The following is a 23,350-nucleotide window of genomic DNA, read 5'->3' as shown; positions in this document are numbered from 1 at the left end:
CCCCCAAATAACTCCTTTCCTTTCAGAAAACATACACATACATACACAAACCTGAAGAAAGCCCCTTCTGACCACAGCCCTTCTCCCACTCGCCAGCTGCATTAATATCAATGTTTTAGAAAACACTAGAGTCTCTGCCAAATAGCTGAGATCATCCATCAGTTGTTCCTCAAGGAGAGTCTTCTCCTAACAACTCCAGCATGAGATTATTGTGTATATATAGCTCGCTGTCACGCACAGGACAGGCACATGACAAATGTTCACCAAAATGAAAGCGGCACATGGCACCACTATTGCCCTAGACTGCAAATTCACTGGCATTCCAAGAACTTCGCAAATAGCATGCCAGGGTCTTTTCTTTTTAAGAAGGATAATATGTTGCTTATAAATTTAATCTTAGAGACACATCACATTAAATCATAATGTTTTCATTACTTAACATTCTTCACTTTCTTTCACAACATGAAATCTCCCAAATTAAGGCCATTTGGATTAACAAATCTTCTTTTTAAATTTAAGCGTTTGTTTAAGAAGAATTCACTACTAAAGCAATTCACTTCATCAATCTGTTTTACTTCTTATACCTGGCTGAAATGCTGGGCACTGAAGTGAGTGTTTTGCTGGAGGAAGGACAGGAGGCAAGGCTAATTTTGGAGCCCTGGTGAAGAGTGATCACCAGGTGGGCTGTGCGATGAGACAGTAATAGGAAAACCTGAAATCCAAAGGGGGTATGGAAAGGAGAGACTGAAGACAAATATAAATGTGGACTATGTTTCACAACAGGGTCAGCGCTGATATTTGTACTTACACAGTACTTAGTGTGTATTAGGCACAGTTCTTAGGTCCTTGTTTAATTAATAGTAGGTACTATTTTTATCCCTACTTCACAGTTGGAAAAACCAAAGCACAAAGAAGTTGAGTATCTTCCAAAGCTTCACAGCTAGTTAGAGGCAGAGCTGGGATTCAAACCCAGGCACCATTTCATAATCATGAATTATTACGACTTTACACAGCATACATTCTACAGCAGTGGCTCTTAAACTTGTTTTTAACCCTGACCCCCCAGGAGGAATACATGACCCAGCATATCAAAACATAAGTAATAGAAACAGAAGTTTTGTGAAACAACACTTTTATTAGATGCAGTGCATTCAGAGCTTTCTTATTTCTTTTTTAAAATTGCTGGTTGCAACAAATAAATCAATTTTACAACCCTTAATGGGTTACGACTCACAATTTGAAAAACACTCCTTTGGAGACCAGGGCTACAAATGGTAACTCAGTATCTCCACTTGGATGTTTGATGGTCATCTCAAGCAAGTGGACAGTCATCTTCACTTGCTTATTGACAGTCTACAACAACACTCCTGAATTTCACCCTCCAATCCTGCCCCTCCCCTTTGCTTCCTCTCTCACTAAATGACAGCTTCTTCTGCACTGTCCACATGCCACATGAAGCTATCGAGCACTTGAAATGTCGCTATCAGAATTGAGACATGCTGGAAGCGTAAAACATACACTAGATTTAGAAGACGGTACAAAAAAGGAATCTAAAATACCTCATTAATAACCTTTTATACTGACTGCATGCTGAAATCATGTTTAAGATACAGTTAAATACAATATATTATTAAAATTAATTTCACCTGTTTCTTTTTACTTTTTTTTTGATGTGGCTACTAGAAGAATTTTAATTACCTATGTGGCATATTATATTTCTGTTGGACAGAAATAATGTCCTGGTTGCTCAGGCTAAAAAACTTTAAATCATCCTTGACTCCTTTCTCTCCACCAGCAGGTGGTGTAGGCTTCACCATTAAAATAGATTCGTAGTTCAACAACTTCTCTCCACCTTCACTGCTACACACACACACACACACACACACACACACACACACACACACACACACCACTATGTCTTGCCTAGATAATTGAAATAGCTTCCTAACAGGTCTCCTTGCTTCCTTCCTAACCACACCCTAAGGGTTATTTAGCTATTCCCTATAAAGTTGCCGAGTGACCCTTTTAAAAGTCAGTCAGATTACGTCACTGCTCTGTTCAAAATCCTCCAATGGCTCTTTTCCCCGGAGCAAAAGCGCAGGTCCTTGCAATGGCCTACAAAGCCTTTTAGGCCACTCACCCCTCCCCATCTATCTGTCCTAACTTTTTACCTCTACTCCACTCAGCTACAGTGACCTCTTTGAATTCACCAAGTATGCTCCTACATCCCAGCCCTTGCACTTCCTGTACCTATGTGTATAACCCTCTGCCCTGGATATCCTCTACCTTCTTTCTCTGTTTTGGATCAAATGTCAATTTACCAGCAAGTCCTTTACTCATTATTGTACTTAAAACTGCAAACCACCCTCTCCTGATTCTTCCATAATTTCCCCTTCTTAGCTTTATGTCTTATGACCTTTAATTATTGTATGTAATTTACTTAATTTATCTGTCTGCTACCAATCACATGTAGGAGTTCCATGAGGGCAGTGACTTTGTTTCATTGCCGCATTCCCAGCACCTATGTGCCTGGCAAATTGTAGGTGTTCAATAAATATCAGTTGAATGAACAAACGAGCTGTGGGTTTCCAAACTCAGTTTTGCACCACTTGCAACTAGCCATTCTCAGAAAACTACTGAAACAAGCAAACATTTCAGTATCTTTAGTTTTTAACCCATTATTCTTCTTGGACCTACAGTAATTCCACAGTAAAGAAAGCAAGATTCTTCTCCACACTCCAGATCTTTTGTCCATTTTCTCATGATCCCTAGGTGCCCTCCAAAGGCCCTGAAAAATGGGCTTTCCTTTTCCCTCAGGCATAAAATCTCCTTAGGCATCTGCACCATGTCTTGAATGTCTGGCCTAAAATATGTGCAGCTATAGCCAATATAGATTCTTAGTCTCAGACGATCTTCAAGTCTACGTGGTGTACATTAGGTGCAACCAGACGTTGTAAACACACGTGTATTTGCCCCTTAGTCGTTCACAGACTGGCCACACTTCACCCACCTAGTCCTTACATGTCTGTATTCAGGAAGACGGGCCCGCTCTGTGATAGGACTAGAAATGTGGACATGCGAAGGATGTAATGTCTGAGACCGTAGCCAGGCCCCTCATTTTAGACACGGGGAAATCAAGGCTCAGGGAATTTAGGCCACGAAAACTTAGGCCACGTAACAAAGTCAAAACGAAGACACAAAACATAATGTGGTAGAAATGGCACAGGAAGCCAGGTGGCTTGCCTCCCGCCATTCAGAGGGTCCACAAAACGACGCTGTGGTGCAGCTCAACCTAGCTCGCGGCCCCCTACCGCGGCATTTTAATGTTCAACCATGCGCTCGCAGACTGTGAAAGGTGAGGTACGCACGCCCCAGCCGTCTCACCTTCCTCCGGGCGAGAAAAAAGGCAGCCCGCCGCCTGGTCCTCAGCCACCTCCTACACCCGGGCAGCCCGCGATCGGACTCTCGCGAGACTAGCGGTTGGGGCGAGCAGGTGCGGAGATTCCCGGAAGTGGGCGAAGGGACTTGTCAGCTCCCACCCAGGCTGTGTGCTCTCGAGGCCCAGTGGGGATCGAGGGGCTTCTCGGGGACCGGCGCGAGGCGGAGTCACGGAGAAGCTTTCTGTCACTCACACAGCGGCCTCGGCCCTGCCTCGGCTGCCGCCGCCCCTCCCTTTGCCCTTCACGGCGCCCGGCCCTCCTCGTCGGCGGCTTCTTTCTGCGCCTGGGCAGCCTGCCTTTTCCCTTTAACTTTCCTTTGCGTCTCCTCCCCCGACTGTTTTAACAACAGAGTCGCGGGCCCTGCAGTGTCCCAGAAGCGGCACGTATAACTTGCTCGGTGTAAGTGCTAGGAATGCCGCCGGCGTCCCGGGGAAATGCGTTCCTTCTATCTATAGCTCTGTATGTACGTTCTGTGTCCACGGCAGCTATTCTAGGGACAACAACTGCTTCCTTCTGTTCTCATCTCCCCATTGGTGGCTTCCGACCCGAATTTGGGAATGGGGAGATCTCCCACCTGTTATCTTTGAGCAGGCTAATCTCTTGTAAGCAGAAGTGCCATATGAAAGTCTTTGAAGCCGGTTGGCCTGGGACTGGGAATTTTACCCCATCCCCCCCCCACCCAGCTCCAGGCTTTCCAAAATGTATTGATTATGTAAAAATACTTCATTTTTTTAAACTGTAATTTTTGCTTCGGTCTTGTGCTCGAAGGGAGGAAACAACTATCAATTTGCTTTTTCTGATCTTATGTATAAGATTCTTTCTCGTTGCTCTGCTAGGGTTAAAACACATTTTGAACATGTAAGTGTGGCTGTCAGCCTTAGAGAATCTAAGGTACAGTTATTTTCTTTATCTTGATTCCTTTTTTGTTTCGTAGGGGTACCTCATTCGATTTCGGAGTTCTTTTCATTCTTCTGAAAGATTTCAAATCCTCTAGAAGCCAAAATGGGACACAGTAAACAGATTAGGATTTTACTTCTGAACGAAATGGAAAAGCTGGAAAAGACCCTCTTCAGACTTGAACAAGGTCAGTAGTAAGTCATTTGATTAGCTCTGTGTCTTTTACATTTTTAATTCATAGTCATGTTAAAATTTCTTTTAACTTTTAGACGTCATTTCCAAGGACCTTTCTAAACCTGATTTGTGCGAAGACGTTGCTGTGTTCTAAACAATATCACTAATGAAAGTGAATTTTAGTTGAAAATGTTTTATTTATATCTGTCATGTTAGAATGAGAATAAAATTGTTCACTTTACTTTGCATTCTAACTTCTACTTAAGACAGAAGTTGCATTTATAATCGGAAGATTGACCGTATTATTTCCATTAGCATTTACTATTAAAACTTGGGAAATTGCTTCATAAGTAATTTTACTTTGGGTATATCTGTAGTTTTGCTTTTTTATAGCTCTCGCTCTTTTCCTCTACCAGACATTTGAATTAGTAAACTAGATCACAGCAAAAAGTAAACTATTATTTATGTTTGTCAAAAGCCTCTCAACTATGGAGAAGGTAAAAAAGCTGAAAATATTTTTTTGCTGAAAAAGTGAAATAACTGATCAGGTTGTGTTGAAATATATTTGAGCTGTGATTTAAAAGATCAAATTATATTTCTATAAGACTTATCAAATAGATGCTTTATTTTCTTAGACTTTATATTTTTCAGCATTAAAAAAAGCATTTCACACTCATTTATGTTAATATAACTTGTGAAGTAGTCAATAGAAGTTTAATGTATGAAAAATAAAATACAATCCCCTTTATTATTGTACCAAATGAATGTTGATAGTAGTAAACATTTGAAGAATTCTTTTTTCCCTGAATTTCTCAAGAGCTAAATTTTAAAAAAAAATTTCGTCCATCAAATGTGTTTCCTCCATGCCAAATCTTTATCTTCTTCCAACTTCAGCATTTAAGATCACTGAGTGCTTAGGCTTTCCTGACTCTGCAGTTTTCTGGTTTTAATTTTTTTTCCTACACTCTTAAGTATTCCTGTCAACTTGGTGGTGTCTTTTGCTGAGCTCTCTTCTTCCACATTTTAATTGTGTATATCTGCAAGGAATCCTTTCTTTTTCTGTTCTCCTGCCCTCAAAGAAGTATACATTCTCATGGCCTCAGCTGTTGCCTCCATACTGATGACTCCTTTTGGAAGAAAGGCCTTGAGCTTTGCTTGCTTCTTGGAAGCAAGCGAGTGTAATGGCAAGAGTAGGGAACTAGAATTTTCCTGGCTCTGCTGCTAACAAATTGTTTGACTTTGGGCAAGTCACATTAATTCTAAACATTAATTTATTTGTGATATGAAGGTATTAATTTCTGGTTTTCTACTTTCCTGAGTTTTGAGGCTCAAAATGAATAATAAATGGCTTTAAAGCCCTAAATAGATATAAGACATTGCTAGATCGCTATAGCTGTCTATTCTCACCATCGATTCTTGGCTTCATCCTAGTATCATGCTATGGAAGAGCCTTAGGATAGCTCCAGTCAGATTTGCTTAAATTTAACATGTCCAAAACCATCTCAAAATTCTCAAATGTTCTTTATTTCTCAGCTTCCCTGTTTACTTTTCCATTTTCATAGTTTCCAAGGCTAGAAACTTTGTACTATTCTTTGATGATTTTTTCTCTTTAACTGAAGTCTCTTTTTAAGCCCTATAATTTCTTTCCAGATGTCTCCTCTTGCCTGCCTGTCTCTTCCATATGCCTGAATATGGATGCTGAAATAATCTTCTTATGCCATCTCTTCTCTTTTTATTAATTGGTGTTTATAAGGTCAAATTTAAACACCTCTGCCTGGCTTCCAGGACATTCTATAATGTCTATAATCTGCCTTCCTTAGCCAAGATTTTATCTCATTGTTCCTCATTATTGGTGTCCTATATCTTTCTAGTTCCCTTGTTAATTCCCTCCCCAGTGGCTTTTCTCATGCCTGTTGTTACACCTCCACTCCTGTCAGATTCCTGTATATCTATTAAATCCCTTTACTATCATTTTATGTGTTGCCTCCCTCTCAGCCTTCAGCTAAAATTCCACCTACTCCATGAAGCTTTTCCTTAATTTGTTATTATCTCCTTTCCTTGATTTCTGATTACTCAATGGGCATAGAACAGTTAAGTGCTTAAGAATGTAGCAGTGTCTAAAAGCTTATAGTGTCCAACTGGAGTTTAAGATCTGTGAAGATAGAAATTATTACAAACCTAATGCAGTGTACAACAGCTAATAAATCCTTGCTGGTTGATTACTAAAGTGCCATTTAAAGCTAGCCAGGCTATTTGAAGAGGGAACTCTGAAGGGTTTATAAAATAAGAATATGGTGACTCTGTAACTCTGGTTAAAGCCAGTAAATTCATCCAAATGATATAAATGAGAACATGTCGAATTTTTTTCGTGCAGTAATGATGTCATTGTATTATTTTAGAAGACAATTATACTGTGAAAGATGAAGAGAAGGGACATTGGAGACAAGAAATCATGGAGAAGGCTATTTTAAAAACATGTCTGGTTTAACTACATCAGGGTTGAAAAAAAAAGGGACAGAGTATGAGACATTTTAAAATTCATAAGACTTGGTGACCAATTAGGTGTAAAGAAAAGCTCTGGCAATTTTTGGTTCTTTCACCAAGCCCTTCTTCATTTTGCCTTCCTTTTCACTTTTCCCTAAGAAATGATTCCTGTGCATTTTCAAGGCTAATATCTCTATAGACTCTTCTAATTTAACAAGTACAAGACTGCATAATTATCTTTTCTAGCCAAATGATAGCCTGGCCCTGTATTTCCTATCTCTTTTAGTGGCAAATAATGAATAAAATCATTATTCCCTAAACCTGGAATTCTTCCATTTTTTATATAGGTTGGTCAAATTACAATTTCTATTTTTTTAAAAGAAAATATTTATAAAGATTCCTTGATTAGGAGTCAAGTTTATATAGATTGAGTGGAGGGAATGGGGTAGAAAAACTTAGTTTACAGTAATAGTTTAATCACTCGTCTTGCCAGTTTAATTGCCTGCAAGAGGGAAATGGCTAATCTGAGTAAAGTATTCCTTGTGTATGAGGAATAAGATAAACACACCATCTGCTGCTGTGCTAAGCTAATTTTAGCAAACCGAGCAATTAATTATGGAAGCTGATACACTCTAGGTATTCTGATGTTTCATTTACTGTATATAAAAATTTTAGTTTCAGGGATATGGATTAGAGGTCTACAGAGTGGCTATATATATATATACCCTTGGGGGTATGCACTGACCTGTCTATTGGGATATAGAAAGAATAGGATTCATTTCTCTTTCTTTCCTCTCTTTCTTTCTTTCTGTCTACGTATCTACCTATCTATTTTTGATTTTTAAAGTCAACTAAGGGGAATTTCCTGGTGGTCCAGGGGTTAGGACTCTGTGTTCTCACTGCCAAGGGCCTGGGTTCGATCCCTGGTCGGGGAACTAACAGCCCACAAGCTGCACAACACTACCAAAAAACAAAATTCTATTTTAATTAAAGTAATTAAATTTTGCTAATATATGAATTGGTATTGATGCTCTCAGTTTGTACGTCAGATGCATTAATAATAAAAAAGATATATTCTGAGGAAAGAGTGGTGGTTATAGGTCTAGAAGAGGTTGGCAGTCATACTGCACTGGTTTGCTTGCATTATGTTGCCATGAATTACACTTTTACCTAAACCAGGTTAAGTAGATATACAAGCTATATTATCTTAAATAGTAGCATCTTTACAATACTTTGTAATGAGAGGTAGTGTAACCGTACATGCCTCTTTTACCTCAAGAGGTTGTCAAACTTAAAGATGAGTTAGAAAGTGTTTGAAATTTGCTGTTTGAGTTTTGTCCTTTTCAGAAATGACACACAGCTTTTTCTATAGTATACTTAGAAAATATTATCAGAAAAAATAAACACAATCTAACTCTGAGGTAAACATGAGTGTGAAAGTAAACTGCTTTTGTTGGGAATTGATGCTGTAGAGCAGAGTTCAACACATTTTTTTCCTGTAAAGGTTCAGATAGCAAGTATTTTCAGCTTTGCAGGCCATATGCTTTCTGTTGCAGCTACTCAGCTCTGCCGTTGTACTATGAAAGCAGCCATAGACAATACATAAATAAATGGTGTGACTGTTCCAATAAAACTTTATTTACAGAAAGAGGGTATAGTTTGCCAACCCTTGCTTCAGGGAGAGCATTTTGAATATGTATTTTTAGTAACACTTTCATCATATGATTTTACCCATATAAATGAATATCTGCTCACTTTTAAAAGTTGATAACAAAGTTTTCTAATCTGTTTGAAATCTACCAAATAAAGAATTTCAGTTGGTTTTCAGATCATCTCTTCAATATATAAAATGGGACATCTTCTCTTTAGCTTGTAAAAGCAATTGATGTATGTCAAGGAAAATATTTATATTTACTAGCACATTTCAACCAAAATATTTACATAACTGATGAATGGAATTGAAAAGTTAAGGTCATGGACTAGTAAACATACCTACCAAGAACTTTATCCATTGGGATTTGGGTATCTTTATGTCGTATTTTTTTCAAATCTGAGGTCATTAAATCAAGTATCAAAATAAATAGGACTTGGAATCTTTAAATTACTTTATCAGACAATATTAAACCAAGACTTTTAAAATTAATGAAATTTATTTAATCACATTACTTTCATGACAGATATTACCAATATTAACTTTCAGTGAGAGCCAAAAGATTTGTTCCATTAATTAGTAAATAAAATTAATTATTTAAAATATTGTTTATTTTATTTACATCTTATTCTTATTTTTGTGTTTTATAAATTACATGATCTATTAAATTATCATACACGTATATTATATAAATAAATATTCAAATTTGGAGACTACTTGTCATTTTTTTTCTGAAGGTAGACCACTGATACAAATACTGTTTTAGAGGTTTTGGATGAGTTTCAACCTTTGTTCTACAAGTTCTCTGAATCCTTTTGTAATTATAAAAACAATATTTGTATAAGCTGAACAAGGGACAGGTTATTTAGTTGTGCTCAGGTGGCTAATCTCTGGTATTTGTACTGTTCAAAATGACACCATTACTTCTGTAATAAATTTAATCATTCTTGCAAATATAAATATGGTTCTCACAGTCACTTAAGTATTAAAACGTCACATTTTAATTCTTTGGGCAATTACTTCTCAATCTATCTCTTCATAATTATAGCTCTAATATAAAAATGTTTCCCGATTTTATACCTTTTTATAAATTATAAAAAGGTATAAAAAGTCCTTTATTTATGCTTTTTGTTTCAAAACGAAATTGGGTTTATACTATCTAAACAATTTTGATACCTGCTTGCAGTGTCATGGTATGTGAATTCCACCTCCCTGCTTACTGCCACATTTCAGTCATACTTTTTTCCAGAAAGGATTTGAAAGGATCTATATAGATGCATAAAATATAAGAAAACAGTAAAAGTAATCATGTTATTAAATATCCCTTGATAATATGATTTATAGTGGCTTTATACTATTCCTGCTTACAGAATACCATAAGTTGTACCATAATTTAATCATTTCCAATCATTAGATATTTAGTTTGTTGTGAGTTTATTTAATTATAATAAACTGTGATGAACATCCTTATATATAATCTATATTTATATCACCAGTTAATTCCTCAGAAAATAAATGTCTTTATGAAATTATTGAGCCAAAAATCTAAACTTTATTAATATTCTTAGTATGTTTATGCCAAATTGCTTTATAGAAAAATTTGTGCATGTAGCTACTTGGAAAAGAAATTATTAGTTTCACTGTATAGTAAAAGTAAGAAGTAAAAATAAGTCCCTCAATTTTTGCAAAGTTACTTAATAACTACATTTGAATAATTTGTTTCTTGCTTGCTAAATCCATTTACTGTGAATAAATTTATATCCATATTTTGGTCCAATCCAGGAATATGGTTAGCAGAACTTATCACTAAATTATAATTTTTTCCAGGAATGCCTAGAACTTCCATTCCCTCATGTTATATGTATTGCAGTATATAAAACAGCATTCATATTTCTCTAGGCAAATACAGAAGTATTTAATTGGATTAGCATAAATTGGAAGAGTCCAGCATTCTCTTAATGTCTTATACTGATATCTTTTCTTCACAAAGAATATCTTACCCAATGTTTAATATTGTGGTGTAGAATTTACCACCTGTCAAACATCACTGTGAGAGATTTACTTCTATCAAAGAGCAAGTTTAGACATGACTGAAATATATCTATGTGTTCTCTATTTCAGGATTTGCCTTGAACCAAACTGACATTCTTTATATATAAATAAATAGCAGTTCACACTCATATTTCTGATTCATATCACCACAGCAGGGTTCATTGTAGCTGTCTCCCTTGCTTATTGGTAACATCCTTCTCTGACAGTGAAAAACCTGGCTCTTATCACCTTTGTTTTTGAAAGATATTTTCAACAGGTATAGAATTCTAGGCTGACAGTTTTAATCTTTCAGTACTTTTAAAGATGTTGCTCCACAACCTAAGTGTCCATCAACAGATGAATGGATAAAGAAGATGTGGCACATATATACAATGGAATATTACTCAGCCATAAAAAGAAACAAAATTGAGTTATTTGTAGTGAGGTGGATGGACCTAGAATCTGTCATACAGAGTGAAGTAAGTCAGAAAGAGAAAAACAAATACCGTATGCTAACACATATATATGGAATCTAAAAAAAAAAAAAAAGGTCATGAAGAACCTAGGGGCAAGATGGGAATAAAGACACAGACCTACTAGAGAATGGAATTGAGGATATGGGGAGGGGGAAGGGTAAGCTGGGACAAAGGGAGAGAGTGGCATGGACATATATACGCTACCAAATGTAAGATAGATAGCTAGTGGGAAGCAGCCGCATAGCACTGTGCTTTGTGACCACTTAGAGGGGTGGGATAGGGAGGGTGAGAGGGAGGGAGATGCAAGAGGGAAGAGATATGGGAACATATGTATATGTATAACTGATCACTTTGTTATAAAGCAGAAACTAACACACCATTGTAAAGCAATTATACTCCAATAAAGATGTTAAAAAAAAAGATGTTGCTCCACTGTCTTCTTGCTTGCATTGTTTCCCATGAGAAATCTGCTGTCATCCTTATCCTTGTTCCTCTGTACATACTTGTGTCTTTTTTCCTCTGTGGCTGCTTATAAGATATTCTCATTTTCACTGGTTTTGACCAATTTGATTTTGATGTTCTTTGGTGTAATTTTCTTCATATTTCTTGTGTGGGGGATTTGTTGAACTTCTTGGATCTGTAAGTTTGTTGTTTTCACCAAATTTGAGAATTTTTTACCCATTATTTCTTCAAATAATTTACGTCTCCCTTCTTCTCTCCTTTGAGGACTCTTTATGTTAAGCCACTTGAATTGTCTGATGCTCTTTCAAATTTTTAGATTCTTTTTTCTCTCTTCGTTTCTTTTTGCATAGTTTCTATTCCTGTGTCTTGAAATTCGCTTATCTTTTTTTCTGCCACGTCTCACCATCCATTAAATCCATTGTCTGTATTTGTCATCTCAGACATTGTAGTTTTAATCTCTAAAAGTTTGATTTGTATCTTTTTCTTTTGTTTCGATATTTTCCATGTCTTGACCTAAATTTTTGAACATATGGAATGCAGTTATGATAACTGAAATCCTACCTTGTTTACTAGTTGAACATCTGTGTCACTCCTGGGTCCGTTTTCATGGATTGATTATTCTCCTTGTTATGGGTTTTGTTTTCCTCCCTCTTCATATGTCTCATAATCTTTGTTTGGATGCCAGACATTATTAATTTTACCTTGTTGGGTGCTGAGTATTTTTGGATTCTTATAAATGTTCTTGGTCTTTGCTCTGGAATGAAGTTACTTGGAAATATTATAGTCTTTTGAGTTTTACTTTTATGATTTGTTAAGCCAGTCTAGAACTATGTCCTTTCTAAGGCTCATTATTCCCCACTACTGAAGCAAGATCCTTCTGAACTTTCTACCCAGTGCCTCTTGAATTATGAGTTCTCCCAGTCTAGCTGGTGAGAACAAGCACTGTTCCTGGTCTCAGGTGTTTTTCTCAGAGACGTGCACTGATCCGTACTCTTCTGAATACTCAAGGGAGACCTTTGGCAGATCTCTGGAGTTCTCTGTGCAGCTTTCTCCTCCTTATCCACAACTCTCATCTGAAAACTCTAGCTGCCTTCATCTCCACAGATTCTTAGTTCCGTCTCCTCAACACAGGAAGTCAGTTGAGGTCTGCCTGGGTTCCTTCTCCCTGTGCCCCAACATGGAAACTCTTTCAAGTTAGTAAGTAGGCAGGGGCAATTGTAGGGCTCATCTTGTTTACTTTCCATCTCTCAGGGATCACTGACTTTTGTTGCCTGATGTCAGGGTCTTGAAAAATCATTGTTTCATATACTTTGTCTGGTTTTTCTGTTTTTGGTGGTGGTTTCTTTCTTTTAAGTTTCAGGGAGCGGGGTAAATCCAATCCCTGTTATTCCATCTTTGCCAGAAGCAGAAGTCTCAGTCCTTTAGGTCTCTGTTTCCTCTGTGCGGAATGCCCTATTCCAGATATCCGTGTGGTCAACTCCCTCACCTCCTCTTTCTGTTTAGCAGTTTTTTCTTGGATGCTGGACATTGTGAATGTTCTGTTTTTATCTCTGGATTTTGTTGTCTTGCTTTAAAGGAGTGATAAGTTTTTATTTTAGAAGTTATTTACATTATCTGTGGATCAGCTTAATCCTTTTGAGGCTTGTGTTTAAGCTTTGATAGGATAGGTTTATAGTAATTTTTACTCTAGGGCTACTTTAACCCTATTACTTAAGACATGACTCTCTTGAATACAACAGGTGTTCAGCAAGGTCTCTTAACTCTGGCTGCTTAAAAATTGTAATGTATCCCAGGCCTGAATGAGCTCTGAGAATTGTTCAATTTACCGCTCCCACTAGTTGTTCTTTTCCCAGCCTTATGTAGTCAAACCCTACTCATGTACAGTTTAGTATTCAGGCAGACTCAAGATGACTCTAGGTAAATTCCTGGAGCTCCGTCTCTGCATAGCTCCCTTCTTGTCATACTCTGGCCTGAAAATTGCAGTCTCTTCACCCTCCGAAACTCTAATCTCTGTCTCCTCAACTCAGTGAGATTACTATTCCTGCTCCCAGTGTCACAGTCCAAAAAGGTCCCCTAGTCTGATAACTAGAAGGTTCATAGAAATCATTCTTCTCTCAGGCATCACAGTCCTCTCTACCTGTTTTTGAGAACAGTTGTTAATGTAGTTCTTTTAGTTTTTCATCAGAGGGCAAGTCCAGTACCAGTTACTCCATTATGATCAGAAGCAGACATCTTCAGAAGGATATTTTTAACACACAAGATATGTCATGTCACTCCTGCTTAAAAATGTTCACTGGCTCATTTCAGTCAGTGAAGAAGCCAAAATACTTACAATGACCTTTAAGACTGCATGATCTGGCTCCCCTGTTACCTTTCTTTCCTTATATCCTACTATTACTCCCACAGCTTATTCCAGTGTAGCCATGCTGACCTTTTGTTATTTCTGGAACCACCAGGCATGCTTCCATCCTAGGTCCTTTGTGCTCTCTGTCTCCTGTGCTTGGTCAGCACTTTCTCTCCATGGCCATGGTGAGCCATAAGGCTAACTCTCTCACTCCTCTCACGCCCTTCAACTTCTCAATAACCATCCTATTTAAAGCTGCTACTGTCTCCTCACCATCACTCCTTTCCCTCCTTTTTCTTAAACTGCTCTGATTTTTGTCCCTTAGCATTTATCCCTTTCTGACATACTACTTTTTCTTATTTATTTGTCATGTCCATTGTTTAATGGCTGCCTTCCCCCATTAGAACTCAAGCTTCACAAGGGCAGAGATCATTGTCTTTTTTGTCCCTTATTACATCATATGCACTCAGTACGTCATTTTTATTACTTTGTTGGATGTTTAATAAGTATCAAAAGTATAAATATTACTATACTTCTTTCTTCTCAAAAAGTTCCTTAAGCTTAAAGATTATAACCAGCAGAACTAAATTTCCCTGCCTTCATCAGTTATTATTACCCATCATTAATTAAAATGTTACACCCATGTTTAAAATATATATGCCTGAATTTCTAATAGACTTTACTATAGTCAGAATTTTCACATCCTAACAATTATAATCAAGGTTTAAAGTCGGCCTTGAACCAATAAAAATTTTTCTTTCATAATAAAGTTATAACTGTAGTGTGTTAACTTTTTTTCCTCTTAGGGCAAAATACTTGTAATACAGTACAGAAATCTCAGATATATTTTAAAAGAAATAGCCTAACTAAGGCAAAAGTGAGAATGTTTTGGCTTTCAGAATTCCAAGAAGGGCTTAAGTAACTAAACCATGAACAGTAGGTTTAGAGGCAGTAGCATGCTGGAGTTGCTGGTGTTGTCTCACAAGAGCTGATCATGCATATCTCTTCCCAGTTCCATGTTCAGTGATGCCATGTTGGTAGCTTGAGATGGACCATGGTGAGACTTGTTTCCTCCAGAAGTCAGCAAACACTGCAAATCAGGGTTCCTCACCACTCCTACCCCTGTCCCACTCAGCTCCACACAGCCACTTGTTAACCCTCTATTACCACATCTCTGGAGTTGAGCAGACATCAGGGACAACTGGAATCAGGGGCTCAAATGCCTCTAGAACTGTTAGAAATCTGAATTCTGCCTCTCTAGAGGTTGACTTCTCTCAGGGAAGACTGGCTTGCTCTATCTGGTAAGATAGTGTTCCACGATACCTCCCAACTTTTACGTACTATCACAGACTCTGATACCACAGAGAAACTCACTTTCTCTGCTGCAGTTTGAAAAATACCAGCGAAAGTCTCTAGGTAGATGCCCACCTCGGAGCAGTTCAGGAAGTGGGACGGAGGTAATCGTGGGAAATGGAATCATGTCATATCCCAAAGTAGCCATGCGACTAGGAATCAGTTTCCAGGAGAAGAAGAGAGGGACAGTACAGAGCAGACAGTTCTATGGTGTATACTGTATGTTAAAATACAAAATTAAGCTAAATTGAAATGCAAAGTGGTTCCAGAACAGCATTAAATATTTGAAGTTCTTTTAAACATAGTTGAGAAATCATCGTTGTATAATACTTTAAATAAAACATCTTTTTAATGTGGTAACTTAAGTCCTGCAATGAGTTTATTAAAATGTGCTTTTTGTTTAGGGTTTGAACTACAGTTCCGATTAGGCCCAACTTTACAGGGAAAAGCAGTTACTGTGTACACAAATTACCCATTTCCTGGAGAAGCATTTAATCGAGAAAAATTCCATTCCCTGGAATGGGAAAATCCAACAGAAAGAGAAGATGATTCTGATAAGTACTGTAAACTTAATCTTCAACAAGCTGGATCATTTCAGTATTATTTCCTTCATGGGTAAGTCAGGCGTCCTGTATGTGAAAAAAAGAAGTTAATTTATTCTGTAACTTGAAGTTATCTAACTTGTAAAAAGTTACCATATGAACCATGGCAGTGCAATTTTTACAGGGCTTTCCTGAGATGCAAATAGAATATGATCCTTCAGTTTCTAGGAAGTAATTGTAAGCTTTTATTGCAACTTTTTAAATGATTTTATGTGCCTAGAAATATATTTTTAAATGGGACAATTTACTTTCCAATTAGAGAGTCAGACTATTAGATGAGAATTATTTTTCCTATCATTAATTGAGAAGTTTTTGTTTTTTCCTTAGAAATGAGAAAAGTGGTGGAGGTTACATAGTTGTGGACCCTATTTTACGTGTTGGTGCTGATAATCATGTGTTACCCTTGGACTGTGTTACTCTCCAGACATTTTTATCCAAGTGTTTGGGACCCTTTGATGAATGGGAAAGCAGACTTAGGGTTGCAAAAGAATCAGGTAATGTCAGCTTTCTTTCTTTTCTTCTTCTTTAAAATAAATGTAATTATCTTCTGTGATACAGATTTCAAAGGCTTTAATTCTTTTAATTTCATTTCTTAGTACATTTAGTAACATAAATAGAACTGTATGAAATTGTTGTTACTTGACCATTTTTAGCCTACAAAAATGGCAAATTTTATGGTTCAACTGAATAAGTTAAGGAACTCTATGACAAAATAAGATTATTATTGTTTCTAAGACTTTACTTTGACATATAAAAATTAGTAAGCTACCAGAATGTGTTGGAATATATATTATCATGGACTTCCCTGGTGGCGTGGTGGTTAAGAATCCGCCTGCTAATGCAGGGGACATGGGTTTGAGCCCTGGTCCAGGAAGATGCCACATGCTGTGCAGCAACTAAGCCCGTGTGCCACAACTACTGAAGCCTGCACTCCTAGAGCCTGTGCTCCTCAACAAGAGAAGCCACCGCAACGAGAATCCCTCGCACTGCAATGAAGAGTAGCCCCCGCTCGCCACAACTAGGGAAAGCCCTCGCACAGCAATGAAGACCCAACGCAACCAAAAATAAATAAATAAAATATATTATCATTATATATAATTTTAATTCAACAAGCCTTGATTAATGGTATTCCATGTGGAAGTCATGTGCTGCCATACATACCAGGAGTAAAATGAAACTTAAGGTGTATTTTACTCTTAAGTAAAGGGTAATGTTAATTTTCTACTTTCGACTTGAACATAGAGTGAAGAAAGAAGTGAGAAGTTCACTGACATAACTAAAACAGAATACAAGTACTATGGAACATTAAAACTAGGAGAAAGGGCTTTCCTGGTGGCGCAGTGGTTGAGAGTCCGCCTGCCAATGCAGGGAACACGGGTTCTTGCCCTGGTCCGGGAGGATCCCACGTGCCACAGAGCGGCTGGGCCCGTGAGCCATGGCCGCTGAGCCTGCACGTCCGGAGCCTGTGCTCCGCAACGGGATGAGGCCACAACAGTGAGGCCAGCATACCGCAAAAAAAACCAAAAAAACTAGGAGAAAGATGTACTGATATACTTGCATAGGATATATTTTCTACATATAAATATATCAATTCAAGAAATATAAATTGAACCCCTAATAGTGATTAGGCATTGTGTGTGATTTTTTTCAAATACATCATCTCATTATCCCTATCTTGCATATGAGGACACTGATAATCCTGAAAGCTTTAAGTAGACTTGCTTGAAGTCACTTGTGGTACAGCTAGTATTTAAACCCAAGTCTTTAACCCCTTCTCTGGTAGCACAGTTGCCTTGCCATTTAGAATTACTTATGGAAGTTTAACCTTACATTTTGCTTAGTTTTAGGTATGTTTTTTCTTATAGTGGTCTTTGTTTCTTTTCTTGTGTTGCAGGCTACAACATGATTCATTTTACCCCACTGCAGACTCTTGGACTATCTAGGTCATGCTATTCCCTTGCTGATCAGTTAGAATTAAATCCTGATTTTTCAAGACCTAATAAAAAGTACACCTGGACTGATGTTGGACAGCTAGTGGAAAAATTGAAAAAGGAGTGGAATATTCTTTGTATTACTGATGTTGTCTACAATCATACTGGTATGAGCTTCATTAACTACTTCTATTAATTTTAATGAGAATATTATATTCTAATTATTTCATTCCTTGCTGTTTTATATAACATAAAGTTTGAAAACACAAGGGATGATTAGGTGTCCTTCAATTTAAAAATCGCTTTATACAATACCACTTTTTTTCTTTCGAAGAAAACAGTGTTAGTTGAAGATATAATCAATATGTAAGTATTTTACATGTGATGATTATAAAAACAGGAGTGTGATCATAGAAAAGACCACATATTTCAATTTACAGTATTAATACTTTACAGACCAACTAATGAATCTATATAGCCATAGCTCTGGTACTATAGCATATATTTGAAAAAACTGAATGGTGTTATTTGAAGAGAAAATTATTGGTAAATTCTTAGAATTTAAATTTGAAAATTATATCTTTTACATGTTAAAAGATATTATTAAAGTTAACCTGTTTGGGCTCCCAGGATTTCTTACCAGTATACAATTCTATAAAAATATATCAGAGGTTTCCAGATGCTGATCCTCAGGAAATGACTACTTCCATCAGCTATCAGAGTAACTGGGTCTGGAGAAGCCTCTGGCCCTGATCAGCTTTCAGTTTAACCCAGTGTACCTTGCAGATGCTCTTTTCTGTTTGCCATGATGTAGAAAAGTCAGGAAACCACTGACTTACATATGTAAACAACAGGAATTCCAGGTGGTACAAAACATTTAACAACAACAACAAAAATCTCTGGTGTGTGTGTCATAAAATTGTTTTCCAAGTAACCATAGGAACTATGAAGATGTTCAAAAGCTCAAAGATTTGGTTCATCAATATAGATAATAATCTCTAATGATAATAATAAACAATCAAAATTAGGCAAAGAAATAGGAACATTCTAAAATTTGTTGTTTCTGCATGCACCTGGAAACTAAGCATCAGGGTCCACAGTGAAAACTGCCTAATGTCTAAGAATTCAGTATTCTTCGCTTGAAAATTTGACGTTATTGATAACTACTTTGACATCTTTAATACTATTCACATCAAATTTATCAAACCACATAATGGCAGCGTATGAATTATGATATGGCTTAGGCAGCTGTAACAAAAAGACAAAAATATAGTGACTTAAGATTTAAATTATACTTATTTCTTATAAAAGATTAAGTAGGCATTCCAAGACTGGTGTGGTAGCCAACCCATGATAGGGAACGAAGTTCTTTCTCTAATGCTGCTCTGCTGCCTCCAGCACTTTGCTTCCATCTCTTAATCAAATATGGCCCCTCCAATTCCTTATATCACCTCCAACCGGTGGCAATGAGGAAAGGGAAGTAATGTCTTTTAAGGGCATGATCTGGTGTATATATCCCTTCTGCTCACATTGCGCCAGATAGGATTTTGTCTCTAGCTATAACGGAGCTTGCAGTGTAGTATTTTGTTTGTCAGCCATGTCTGTCGCTGAACCTTGAGAGTTCTGTTACTAAAGGAAAAAAGGGAGTATAAGGTTTGGAGTACAGTCACAGACTCTGTCAGAGACTGTATTTTCTAAAGCATTTGAGAGATTCTGTGTAATATAAAAGAAGTGAATGTTGCTTCCACCTTGCATGAAACGTGTTGAGTATCATAATGTCCTTTCTGTGATATAGGTTTTCATTAAAAAGTTACTATCCCGGGAAAGTCAGCTTCCAGAATGGTACTGTTAAGGGTTTCACAGACCCTCTACCCTGAAAAACAGCTGTAACTGATGAAAATTATTTTTAAAAAACTAAAGTCTCCGAAAATTGTCCTAAGGGCATTCAGCATATGGAGAGACATTTATGCAAGAATATGTACTAAACCTCAGAAAGGATAGTGAGAGTCTGTGACATTTGAACCACAACCTGCTCCTCCCTCCCTACCCTTCCCCAGTCAGAGTGATGATAGGTCTGTTCCTAACAGGTGCTGCCAAGGACACCAGGCTCCCTTTCTCCCTGGCTCCCAGTCTAGGGCTGTGGTTGCAAGAGGCAGGCTTCCAGCGTTTCTCATTCCCCGCTTTCAGCACTATGTTATGGAAACTATTCTAGGCAAGAGCAGATGAGAGGCCTGGGGCTCCCTTCCTCTGCCCAGCCCCCACTCAGAGAGAGAAAGTTCTACTTCATGCATGGCAGGTCAAGAATACTGGACCCTTGCTCCAGCTTGCTTGTGGGGTCAGGGTTCCACACCTGGAGGGGAAAGCCAAGAAAAGCAGAGGCTCCTACCCCTGCCACCACTGGTGGAGCAGTGACACAGATGTTCTGCCCCCGGGAAGAGATGTGCAGTAAGAACAGAGTAAGAATGGAACTGACTTTATTTGGTACATAGCATGGGAAAGTTCAAGCCTGTGAGCACTGTTGAAAACAATGGAGACTTCGGTGGTAAACAATCCAAAGGAGGCTGGTATCTTCATGAGAGCAACATGCTAAACCATAGGCCAGCTACTGGTCTAACAGAGAGAACCAGGGAAAGAGGCAGCTAACAAGAGCCTTCTTGGGGTCAGAACAAGCCTCAAAGACAGGCCTCAAAGACTACCCATGCCAAGGGACCCAAATTTAATTGGATCATATTGCAGTGCAATTTATGCTCCAGAATATTATCAAAAATAATAGCACAGTCAGCCTGAGTAACAGCTCAGGAGAGAAATAGCTGAGTGTGATACCAACAGAAGCAGACAGCTTAACAGATTTCAGGGAAAAAGACACTTAAGAGAGCCCTGCTAAAAACCACCATCACCCCAGGCTGACTACCCATGGCCAAGGCTGCACCCTCTGAGTCGCAACATCAGAGTCTGCACACTGTGGGAGAAATAGACTTGCCTAAAGTAATCCAGACAAGTCACAAACCAGCAACCAAAAAGACCTGGAGGGGATGGGATCAGTATCCAGAATTGCTGCAACATACTATCTAAATCACCAATACTCAACAAAAAATTGAGACATGTAAAGAAACAGCAAAGTGTGGCCCTTACGCAAGAAAAAAACAGGCAACAGAAATCACCTTTGAGAAGTCCTAGATGTCATACTTGAAATAGACTTTAAAGCAAGTATTATAAATGTATTTAAAGAATCGAAGGAAACCAAATTAAAGCAGTAAAAGAAGATGTTATGATGATAGCCCATCAAAGAGGGAATATCATAAATAGATAGAAATTTTTAAAAAGAGCCAAATGAGAATTCTGGAGTTGAAAAGTAAATAACCAAAATGAGAAATTTCACTAGAGCTGTTCAGCAGCATGTTTGAGTGAACAGTGACTATGCAATCTAAAGAACAGAGAAAAAGGATAAAAATGAACAGAGTTTCAGTGAAATGTGGGACATGGAAACACCAGAAGGAGAGGAAAGAATGGAAAAAAATACTTGAAGAAATAATGGCTGAAAACCTCCCAACCTCCAACATTAATTTACACATCCTAAAACTCAGGGACCTCCAGATAACATAAACAAAAGAGAGCTACACTCAGACACATCATAGTAAAAATTTTGAAAGCCAAAGATTTAGGGAATCTTGAAAGTAATGTCTTGAAAGGCAGAGATTATCAGAGTCAATTAAAAAATAAATAAATAAAACAAGATCCAAATATATGCTGTCTACATGCCACACACTTTAAATTCAAAGATACAGGTAGGTTGACAGTAAAAGGATGGAAAAAGATAAACCTGAACTAGTTAGTTTAGGAGTTCCCTCTCTGACTGCTGCAGAGATGTCTCAGCCTTGGGCATACACAAGGTCTTCCAGACTGCCAGAGGTGAATGGGATTTCTTTTTAAGGCTGGCTTCCTAGAAGTCACCCTAGGTCAGAGTGTACTTCGTTGTTCACTCGGTGTGCCTGCCTCTCCCAGAATGAAACTAACCCCAGACTGGGAGGTAAGGGGAGAGGGCATCTCCCATCTTGGCCACACCTGCCTGGAGTAGAGCACTGGGGTAGAGCTTCCATAACACATGGTTGGTCGGGTGGGATAAGGGAGCAGGTTGTGGTTCAAGTGCCACAGACTCTTGCTATTCTTACTAAGAATTAGTAGGTTTTCTTGAATAAATGTTTCTCCATGTGCCAGATGCCCTTAGGACAATTTCCAGAGTCTTTCTTTACTGTGCTACTCTGGAAGTCCATCTTTCATTTTTAATTTTGATATGTATTAAGACATAGTTTGGAGTTTAACTCCTCTTTCATATAGAATGAGAAAAAATACTTTTATTACCTAATGTTTAGAATTCTTTCATTTTACACTTGATTTTGTTTCATAAAATTGAGATAAGAAACAAAGTTTCAGGATTTTACCATGTAAAAAGTTGGGGTTGCCTTAGTATTTTAATAAACGAAAATCCAAATTGGATATAATTATCATGACATTTTTCTCTTATATAATCTTGAATTTCAATGACTATGGTGATAAATCTTGGGAAAACTATCTTGATTCAAATTTGGAGAATTATCAATTTAACTTTTATTACAACATCTGTGCTTCTTATGTATTTTGTCTATTAAATAAATACTAAGTAAATCAATGACTTACTAAATGATTTATCATATACGTGAAACTAAAAATAATAATGATTTTAAAACTCTGTAAGGATTGTAGTGGTTCTCAGCTGAGTGAACAAGGCATGACCACATTCATCTCAGCCATAGAGCAAAATGGTTAGACTGCAAATTCTGAAGAGACTTGCCCAGTTCTTTTTCTGGCTGTGTGACTTTTGCTGAGGTACCTATCTCAGGCTCTCATCTGTCAAATGAACATAATAGTATGTCCTATATCATTTGGAAGGGCATGAGGGTTAATAAATTAATGCACTTAACAGTTCCTGGCATATGGTAGGTATTGAAAAATTGTTACTACTTTCAGGTACATTAACCACTCCTGAGCATGAATTTACAGGGCATTAGTCCATTTTAAAGATGAAGCAAAATGTGTCTAGCTTTTATTTGTTTATTAATAAATTAAAACAAATTACCTCCAATGTTGTGAACACTTGAAATACCTTGCAAAACTCCTGATTCTGATTCTGAACTTACTGCTACAAATGGGTAATAAGATACAAGCTATACCCTTGTTATTTGAGTATATTTTTTTTAGCAGTTTCTCAGCCTCACTTGTATCAGTTTTATCGAAACAATATATCTTATTAACCTTTCAAGATTAGCTATACAAAGAGGTTGCCTATGAGAGAACTGAGTTTTCTTCCATCAGGATTGTCTAAGCAAAATTAAAAACAAAAACAAACAAACAAAAAAACCCTTTCTAGAATGAAGGCTCCATGAGCACCTGAACCTTGCTCCCTTATTTGCTACAGAATATCTAGCTCCCAGAACAGTGCCTGGGATATATGACACTTTCGGTGTAGAT

General features: G+C 37.5%; 2 protein-coding genes across 20 annotated transcripts in view; one reads left to right on the top strand and one right to left on the bottom strand.

Annotated features, from left to right (window-relative positions):
• FRRS1 (ferric chelate reductase 1) overlaps positions 1-3,507 on the bottom strand; it is a 95,555-nt gene extending 92,048 nt beyond the window's left edge. For 10 of the 14 annotated variants that reach the window (XR_014298387.1, XR_014298388.1, XM_082680047.1 and 7 more), the window contains exon 1: positions 52-179. The gene's annotated coding sequence lies outside the window, so the exon portion shown is untranslated. Of the gene's footprint in view, positions 1-45; positions 180-1,234; positions 1,704-3,384 lie in introns of those variants that run through there. The other 4 variants (XM_082680055.1, XM_082680057.1, XM_082680054.1 and 1 more) reach the window with 4 other exon arrangements.
• A 201-nt stretch (positions 3,508-3,708) lies between these two features.
• The window catches only part of AGL (amylo-alpha-1,6-glucosidase and 4-alpha-glucanotransferase), a gene marked incomplete at its 3' end in the record, with an annotated part of 79,573 nt that continues 59,931 nt past the window's right edge, over positions 3,709-23,350 (top strand). For 2 of the 6 annotated variants that reach the window (XM_082679991.1, XM_082679996.1), the window contains exons 1-5: positions 4,067-4,298; positions 4,375-4,524; positions 15,717-15,927; positions 16,242-16,408; positions 17,809-18,012. In XM_082679991.1, coding sequence (XP_082536117.1) covers positions 4,443-4,524; positions 15,717-15,927; positions 16,242-16,408; positions 17,809-18,012 — 664 coding nt within the window. In that variant the 5' untranslated portion in view covers positions 4,067-4,298; positions 4,375-4,442. Of the gene's footprint in view, positions 3,904-3,957; positions 4,043-4,066; positions 4,299-4,374; positions 4,525-15,716; positions 15,928-16,241; positions 16,409-17,808; positions 18,013-23,350 lie in introns of those variants that run through there. The other 4 variants (XM_082679992.1, XM_082679993.1, XM_082679994.1 and 1 more) reach the window with 4 other exon arrangements.

This window comes from Grampus griseus, assembly GCF_964374135.1.
Source record: "Grampus griseus genome assembly, chromosome: 1".
Taxonomy (NCBI): Eukaryota; Metazoa; Chordata; class Mammalia; order Artiodactyla; family Delphinidae; genus Grampus; species Grampus griseus.
Note: the sequence above shows the minus strand (reverse complement) of the source record. Positions and strands in the feature narration are given on the sequence as shown.